This window comes from Microtus pennsylvanicus, chromosome 14 (genome assembly GCF_037038515.1).
Source record: "Microtus pennsylvanicus isolate mMicPen1 chromosome 14, mMicPen1.hap1, whole genome shotgun sequence".
Classification (NCBI taxonomy): Eukaryota; Metazoa; Chordata; class Mammalia; order Rodentia; family Cricetidae; genus Microtus; species Microtus pennsylvanicus.
Genome location: NC_134592.1, coordinates 59,270,551 through 59,280,192, shown reverse-complemented (window position 1 = coordinate 59,280,192; position 9,642 = coordinate 59,270,551). Strand labels below are relative to the sequence as shown.

Here is a 9,642-nt window from a genome sequence, read left to right as displayed (position 1 = left end):
CCAGACCAGGCTCCTCCTCCACCGCCCATGAATGCAGCAGAGGCCAGACCAGGCTCCTCCTCCACCGCCCATGAATGCAGCAGAGGCCAGACCAGGCTCCTCCTCCACCGCCCATGAGTGCAGCAGAGGCCAGACCAGGCTCCTCCTCCACCGCCCATGAGTGCAGCAGAGGCCAGACCAGGCTCCTTCTCCACCGCTTTCCCTTAATGCCTTGAGCTGCGATGGCTGGCCAGGGAGCTCTCAGGACTCTCCTGTCTCTGGCCCCTCAACGTTTGGGGTTCTATGTATGCAGTCACGCCGCACTTTTTATATGGGAGCCAGAGATTCAAACTCAAGGTCTTACACTTACATGGCAATCACTCACTGAATCACCACCCCAGATCCCAAAACCAACAGTTACTTCTTTAATTCTGAAGTCTTAAGAGTTTTATCAGCAACAACTGAGTTTCTAAAAAATTTTCAATGTATAATTTTTAAAGCAGGAATCCAAATAGAAATCTGCATGTAAACTCTGCAATGCCTGATTCTATTCCATTCGCAATTTCTTCTGAGAAAGGGGGTATTAGTATCTTGAAGCTCTTTCTTTCAAATAGCTAACTTTTAACTTTATAAGGACAACTATCTACGAAGCAAATGCAGTTTATTCTTTGCTAACATTTTTGTGGAAACAGCTAAGTTAACTAAGACAACACAATTTACTAGTAAGTAAAACTCGGCTTTTTGTTTTGTTTTTAAATAATAGGTTGTCTAAGCAGTTTGTTTAAATTGTGTATCTGAAATTTAGTGGATGAGGATGACACTGGAGGCCTTAATCTCTTTTAATAGCACAACAGCTTCCCCAGGTGGTACAAAGTAGAAAAATAGTGTTTGTGTTATAACCTTACTAGGACATCAGTAACTACTAGGAATATAAAAAGAAGAGCATAAAATGAAGGACTAAGAAATCACCTTCATTTCCTACTTCAATTGTGGAGAGTATTGTACTTTACTATTCAACACGAAATGATGCGGCCAACAGCAACATACAGGTACACAATTCAATATTTATTATATGCATTTTATATACATTATTTCTCAACAGCTGTACGTTTGCTTTGTGGTACAATCTTAAAAATTTGCTGATTCATAGTCTGTAAAACAAAAACCTTATAAAACTCATCAAACTCGCAAACTGATCAGAAAAGGTTTTTGGAAGACTAGAAAAAAATACTTTATTGTCTTAATCATGCATTACACAAAGAAAAACTTTAGTTACACCATAAAATTAAGCACATCTAAAAAAAATAAAACAGGGAAAACTAGTCCAGTCCCAGCAGACTTCTGTATCCTGATTCAACTTTTTAAAGTATCCTATATGTAATGGCAATAAAATATTCTCAAATTTTTTTTTAAACTAGATCGTTTTGGTTTTGGATTCATGGTAAGTCAAGACAGTATCTTAGGGAGAAACACCTTGGCTTGTACATTAACTATAAAATACTCCATTTTTAGTCTATTTTAGACTGTTCAAAGAGCTCCAAAATAGATACACAGGTTCCCTTAGCACATTAATAAAAGGATATAAAGACCAACAAAAAGTGAAATAAATAATAGGCCATTAGCAAGATGGATAATCCTTGATAAATAAACTTGTAAATACAGTAAGATGTACAAAATATCACATAGTGATAGATGTCAAGATTAGTTTTTAAAGAGTTCATTTGGAGTACTAAACTCCACAGCTTTAATACACTTAATAGTCCTTGATTCATGAAGACATGTAGACGAAGGTGATTTATCATCTTTATGAAGGACTTAGCTGAGCTGTATTAGGCAAAAGGAGGAAAGAAAGTGGTTATAGGTGGCAGGTTAGTGAGATCTCTGTGTTTTAGGGCTGTATAATGCAGAAAAACATCAATATGATCTTGAGCACTGTTGTGACAGGCTAAATATATAAAAAGACTTATAAAAACTAGAATTTTATCCAAACATTTTGTGCAACTAATGCTAAAATATTTTAAGTTAAATTTTCTTTTCTTTTTTCTTTTTTTAAAGCAAAATAAGTTTAAAAGGGAATCTGTGGCATTCAACCAATAAACGTAAGATCACTAAGAGATGAAAAGCTACTCTTGGAGTTTGCTTCCCCACAAGAGCACCACATTCCTAACCCTAAGGCAGCACACAGAGTCCAACAAAAAGACCTTTATTTTTTTGTAAGATCAGACTCCACATTGGCTTAAACACCTTTTTTTAAAAAAAAAAAAATTACGCTCAGTTCATATCCAGTATACAGCACAGATACTGGAGTCCTTTTTCTTTCTGTCCCACAAATACAGTTAATTACAGTTAAACTAGTAAGCCTGACATGAAGATGTGATTCCCAACAACTATGTCTGCCCAGCAGCTTTACCCAGCAGAGCACATGTAGTGTCGTATCAGTGACTTTGATGGCAGTGATGCAGACAGACCCCCTTTCTGACCAGTAAATCTTTTTCATAATGTCAAATTTATGTTGGTTCACACAAATACTTTGGCAAGAGCATCAGCTCCTGCACTGGCGATATATGCCTTTGATGGGTGGAAAGCAACATCATAAATTGATTCATCCAATTTCTTCCTATGAGCTGTTATTTCTTGTACACATGTCTTACTGTCCAAATTCCATAATCTAATGGAGCAGTCATGGCCTGTAAGAGACAAATAAAACTGTTACTGAGTAACAATTCTTTTATAAAGTTTGAGGGTTGTACAAAAGTTCAAACTTACTTCCAGACATCAAATAGATGCCATTAGGATCTACTGCTAAACTTGTAACAGCATCCAAATGAGCTACCATTGAATGGATCATTTTACCTACAAAATAAAACAAAGATTAACGTTGAGAGGCAGAAGTTGAAAAACACCATCAACATAAAACAATCACCATACAAGTACTTTCAGCTTTGGAAAAATATTCAGTTTTATAAAGATTAGTATTTTAACCATTTGGGAGTACACAATTCACAGTGGGCAACCACCAATATCTAGATCACATCCTCATCACTGAAAAAGAACACCTTGTTCCCAGTATGCAACAGTTCCTAGCAACAATGATATACTCTTCCTAGAAACTGGCCTATTCTGGATGCGTTATACTAAATAGATTCTGAATATGTGGATTTTCTGTTTGACTTCTTTCACTAACATTTTTTAAGATGTATTTGCTACATTAATAGTCTGAAGAAAATGTTTAATATTGCTAATTTTTTGAGACTTGAAAATCTTGCCCCACCCACCTTTTTTTTTTAATTTTTAATTTATGTGAATGTACATGTGTCTGCCTGGGTGCCCAAGGGAGTCAGAAAGGTGCCGGCTCCTGAAGCTGGCGTTTCAGGCAGTTAGAGCTGCCTGAGATGGGCACTGCGACTTGAACTCAGGTCCTCTATAAAAACAATATGTACTCTTGGACACTGATCCATTTCTCCAAAACTTAAGTTTTCTAGAAATAGTAAAAACTGCTGGGGATGGAGCATCTTTTCAGAGATTTCCTCCATCTGTGGACCTGTCTACAAGTTGTGCAGAGAGCTCCACCCCTCACCCATGTTGGGGTAGGCTTTTCCCTACTGCAGCTGATGTTTTCTGATCCATTACTGCTCCTGCAAGTATCCTCAACTCCTACTCTGTTAAGTAAACCCCAAGAAGACTTTTCTGGCTCATCCAGTTGGACTTAAGTACAATGACAAGCAAAATAATGATTTTAGTCTCTCCTAGATTTCTGGGGTGAATGGTATGTACTGTATTACCATAAAAGTCTGCCATGCAATAAAGATTCACTTATTTCTTAATTGTGTGTGTCTACAGGTTTAATTTTTTAAGATTAACTTCATGTGCATGAATATTTTGCCTGCAAATGTCAGAAGAGGGCATTGGAAACCCTGGCCTGGAGCTGCAGACAGTCGTAAGGCACGTGCTGATGGAGTCAAACTGGGGTCCTTTGCAGGAGAAACAAGTGCTCTTAACCTCTGGGCCAACTCACCAAGTTGAAATTAAAACAAACTTCAATAAAAAGTTGTACTCTGATAACATGATGAAGGAAAAGCAATTATAACTTAATTCATTCTGGAGTCGAGTGGGATCATCAGGTAGGCATTTGCTACCAAGCATAACCACCGGAATTTGAGTCCAGGAAGGAAAACTAACTTTTCCAAGTTGTCCCCTGACTTCTACATGCATCTGCCCATATATACAAATACATGTTCGAACAAACAGATTAGACCGGAAAATGCACTCTTTTAATCCCAGAACTACAGAGGCAGAGGCATGTGGATCTCTGTGTGTTTGGGGCTGTCCTGATCTACATAGTGTGGTCCAGCCTGGGCTACGTAGAGAAATGCTGCCTTAAAAAAAACCCAAAATGGAAATAAAAATAACCAATACTGATATTTTATAAAAATCAATTCCCATTTAATCAGCACCATTAGAATGCTGATTTACAGAAAGTCCTGTAAATTTAAGTTATAAAATTTAAGTTATGATCATCTGCCATAGTGTTGGCCCTATGACATTTTATATGGGATTATAAAGAGACCTACTCTCCTTACTTACCCTGAGCCACAACTGTTGAACTGAATGTAAAACTAGAAAAGAGGAACCGTTTTTCGGCACTACCAAACAGTTACAACTTGAAGATAAAAGGAGATGCTTCTGTTGATTTCAAGCCACAGCTGTTTTTTTAAAAATATGTATTTATTATATGTACAATATTCTGTCTGTGTGCATGCATGCAGGCCAGAAGAGGGCACCAGACCCCATTACAGATGGTTGTGAGCCACCATGTGGTTGCTGGGAATTGAACTCAGGACCTTTGGAAGAGCAGGCAATGCTCTTAACCTCTGAGCCATCTCTCCAGCCCCTATCACTAATGTTATTAACAATTAATTTAGGACCTGCTAATACCTCAGCAACATAAAATTCACTTGACATAGTACTTTAATATAAATTTTTTACTAATTCTTTGAGTTTTATGTATTATTTTGCTTAATCAAATTCATTCTGTACTCCTTTTATCCAATCCTCCAATCTCATGTCTCTTTTCTCTTATTTTGAGATAATATAATCCCATCATTTTTGACCCTTTCCTCTCCAAATCCTGTGTGATCTGAATGAGAGTGGCTCCCACAGGCCCATATATTTGAATGCATACTTGCAGCTTCTCTCATTTAACCAACTCTTTTGTTGTTGTTGTTTTTGGCTCCGTCCTTCTAGTAACACCTGCTTCCATTAAAGTGGGTGGATTCCTAACTAAGGATGTAATTCAGTAGTAGAATATCTGCCCTACAATGTCAAAGACCTGGATCATTTTTTAGCATATGCCCCTTCCCTAACAACAAAATAAAAGATGACAAACTACATCTTCCATAACTGAGAAAATGCAATACTGTACAACTAGAGAGTTATTAAAAGTGCAAATGAGCTCGTGTGCTGGCTCGGGGATCAAGATCACCTATGCTCTTGTAGAGAACAACTCAGGTTTGGTCTCCAGTACCACCATGACAGTTTCAGAGGATCTGACAGCCTCTCTGACCTCTGAAGGCAAAATACCCACACACAAAAATTGAAAGTACAAATGAATTAACCCACATTATGGCTGAAAACCATTTGTAACACCAGTTGCAGGGAATCTAATAATGGCCTTCTCTTGACTTCCTTGGGCACCAAGCATACAATGATACCCATATGTATGTGCAAGCAAACACTCATACAAATAAGGCCTCTTTTTTTTTTTTAATGAGACAGGGTTTCTCTGTAGCTTTGGAGCTGTCCTGGAACTCTCTTTGGAGACCAGGCTGGCCTTGAACTCACAAAGATCCACCTGCCTCGGCCTCCCAAGTGCTGGGATTAAAGGCGTGCGCTACCACCGCCGGGCTAAGGCAATATTTTTTTTATTGTTTTCTGTTTCCTTTTTTTTAATATTTATTTATTATGTATACAATATTCTGTCTGTGTATATGCCTGCAGGCCAGAAGAGGGCACCAAACCCCATTACAGACGGTTGTGAGCCACCATGTGGTTGCTGGGAATTGAACTCAGGACCTTTGGAAGAGCAGGCAATGCTCTTTTAACCTCTGAGCATCTCTCAGGAGATGGTCATGAGGAGATGTAGACAAAGCCAGCCTGGTTTACAAAGGGAGTACCAGGACAGGCTCCAAAGCTACAGAGAAACCCTGTCAAGAAGAAGAAGAAGAAAAAAGAAAGAAGAAAGAAGGGGGAGGAGGAGGGGGGGAGGAGGAGGGGGAGGAGGAGGGGAAGGAGGGGGAGGAGGAGGGGGAGGAGGGGGAGGACGGGGAGGAGGAGGAGGAGGAGGAGAGGAGGAGGACGGGGAGGAGGAGGAGGAGGAGGAGGAGGAGGAGGAGGAGGAGGAGGAGGAGGAGGAGGAGGAGGAGGAGGAGGAGGAGGAGGAGGAGAAGAAGAAGAAGAAGAAGAAGAAGAAGAAGAAGAAGAAGAAGAAGAAGAAGAAGAAGAAGAAGAAGAAGAAGAAGAAGAAGAAGAAGAAGAAGAAGAAGAAGAAGAGGCCTTATTTGTATGAGTGTTTGCTTGCACATACATATGGATATCATGTGTATGCTTGGTGCCCAAGGAAGTCAGAGAAGGCCATTATTAGATCTGAGAGCCCTTCTGTTTTGTTTTCAAGACAAGGATTCTTTGCATAGTCCTGGCTGTCCTGGAACTCACTCTAGAGAGCAGGCTGGCAACAAACTCAGATCCACGTGCCTCTGCCTCCCAAGTGCCAGGATTAAAGGTGTGTGAACCTTCCAGAATAAAATAAAAATTTAAAAAGAAAAAAATATATGGATAGATGCTGCTTCACAAACAAGTTCACAACCAATTCAGGTCCTTCCTTCCTCCCTCCCATCTCTCCTCACCTCTCACTCATACTCTACCTTTTCCCAGAATCATATACGACACTATAGGGAACTCAAAATTTTGTCTTTACCAAAATTTTATTAGTTGTTCAGTGCTGAGGATTGGCCCCAGGGCCTGTACATGCCAAAATAGTTCTCTCACCTATTAAGCTATCCCTCCAGCATTTTTTCTGTTATTAGCTAGAGGCAGGGTCTCATTAAATTGTTTCCCATTGTGGTTTTGGCCTCAACTCTGTAAACCCAGGTAAGAATCAGCATCCAAAGCAGCTGGACCACTACTAAAAATTAAAAACAAAAACAACGAACAAAAAAAGTCCCACAGATCTGGAAGATATCTGTGAAAGAAAAAGTAGAAACTGAGGGTCTGGAGAGATGGCTCAGCAGTTAAGAGCATGTACTTAGAGATCCAGAGTTCAGTTTCCAGCACCTGTATTAGATGAGATGGCTCAAAATTACCTGTAACTCCAGCTCCAGGAGATCTGAGACCCACTCTAGCCTCCACATGCACCAATCTCTCTCTCTCTGAAAAATTTAAATCTTTAAATTTTAATTTAAGAACCCGACAAAACAAAGGACAAATTGATCTTTCTAAACCAAACTTATAAAGCCATACACAAGCAATTTTTTTCAGTTTATGCACATGGCATAAACAAAAGTTCAATACTCTTTAAATTTATATGTATGAGTGTTTTTGCTTGCATGTATGTTTGTATACCATATTCATTCCTGGCACCAAAATAGGGTGCTGTATGCCCTAGAGTGGAGTTACAGATAGAAATGTGGTTCTGGAAATAGAACCAGGGTCACCTGGAAGAGCAAGTACTGTTAACTACTGAGCCATCTCTCCAGACTCACCAAAGTTTAATATTTTTAATATTAAAATTAAATATCCACACAGAGGCAGGTGGATCTCTGTGAGTTCAAGGCTGACCTGATCTAAAAAGCAAGTTTCAGGACAGTCAGAGCTGCACACAGAGAAAACCTGTCTCAAAAAAACAAAAATAAATGAATGAATAAAAAATAGTATATGAAGATAATGTAACAGTTTAATATAGCAATTAATGTTCAATTTAAGTCATGCTGGGGACTGAATCCAGGGCTTTGTGCATATTAAGCAAGCACATACCCACTACGCCACATCCTCAAGTGCTTACTTTATTTCTTACTGTGTAAAATCGTATTTACTCACTTCTTGATTTCTTCAAGAAAAACAACTCTAGAGACAGACTGTGGTATTTTGAATAGAATGGCCCAGACAAGCTCATAAATTTGAATGCTTAGTTATCAGGCAGTAGAACTGTTGGAAAGGATTAGGTGTGACCCTGTTGCAGGAAGTGTGTCACCAGGGATGGGTTTTGAGGTTTTAAAAGCCCATACTAGGCCCAGTCAGTCTCCCTCTCTCACTCTAAGCGCTGCCTTGGTCATGGTGTCTCTTCACAGCAATAGAACAATGACTAAGCCATCAAAATGTAAATTTCTGGGATGGACAGCTTGAGCCTAGCCTGAATACTTAGTGTAACCAAAGCTCAAATCTTTATAAAAACACAACAGAAATTACTTCTGCTCTTTTTCAATGGAAGACATTTATGCTCCATACAATAAAGAATTGATTTAAAAATCCATTTAACTGAGAATATCCACGTGAAGGTGAATTTGATTTTCTATAGAGTATGTAGATCTATGAATATTCATTTAGTTCTCACCTTGCTATATAGAGTTAAAGGGAACCTGCCCATATTTGTTACTGGGACTTAAGTAATCCTCTAAATGCTGAAGATTACTGCCTTATCACAGTCTGGTCTGTCGTGTGGCGCCTGATAATGGGCTGAAGTTTCTAGGTCATGAAATAACTTGGCTGTTTAAGTACTCCTCTAAGTAGCTCAACTTGTCAGACATTATCTGAAAGAGTATTTTTTTAAAAAAGATTTTTCATTATGAGAGAGAGAAGTGGGGAGAGGTACCCCTAAGTATAGGTGCCTGCAAAAGCCAGAGGTATTGGATCCTCTTGCAGTTATGAGCAGGCTTAAATAGGTGCTGGGAACTGGACTTGAGTTCTCTGTAAGAGCAGTACCAACTTTAGCCACTGAGCCATCTCCTCTTCAACACCCAAAAGACAGTATTGTCCTTAAAAATACACTGAGTCATTACAATGGTTCAACAGGTAAAGCATTTGTCACACAAGCCTGATGGCCTGAATTTGATCCACACAATCTATATAAATGAAGGCAAGCACCCTCTCCACAGGTCTATGACCTTCACATGTCTGCTGTAACACCCATGCTTCCAACTGCATACATCATATACACACAATAAATTTTTAAAGCTTCTGTAACACAAAGGACATGGTCAACAAGACAAAACGATAGCCTACAGAATGAGAAAAGATCTTCACTAACCCCACATCAGACAGAGGTCTGATCTCCAAAATATACAAAGAACTCAAGAACCTGGACACCAAAAGATCACATAATCCAATAAAAAAAAAAAATGGAGTACAGACCTAAACAGAGAACTCTCAACAGAGGAATCTCAAATGGCTGAAAGACACTTAAGGAAACGTTCAACATCCTTAGTCATCAGAGAAATGCAAATCAAAATAAGTTTGAGATTCCATCTTAGACCTGTAAGAATGGCCAAGATCAAAAACACTGATGACAACTTATGCTAGAGAGGCTGTGGGGAAAAGGGAACACTTCTGCACTGCTGGTGGGAATGCAAGCTGGTACAACCGCTTTGGATGTCAGTGTGGCGATTTCTCAGA

The 9,642-nt window shown here is 39.2% G+C and overlaps 1 protein-coding gene across 3 annotated transcripts in view; it reads right to left on the bottom strand.

Annotated features, from left to right (window-relative positions):
• Positions 1–2,166: 2,166 nt before the first annotated feature.
• The window catches only part of Strn3 (striatin 3), an 82,715-nt gene continuing 75,239 nt past the window's right edge, over positions 2,167–9,642 (bottom strand). For all 3 annotated transcript variants that reach the window (XM_075947492.1, XM_075947493.1, XM_075947494.1), the window contains 2 exons: positions 2,746–2,832; positions 2,167–2,666 (listed from right to left, as the gene is read on the bottom strand). In XM_075947492.1, coding sequence (XP_075803607.1) covers positions 2,497–2,666; positions 2,746–2,832 — 257 coding nt within the window. In that variant the 3' untranslated portion in view covers positions 2,167–2,496. The remainder of the gene's footprint in view (positions 2,667–2,745; positions 2,833–9,642) is intronic.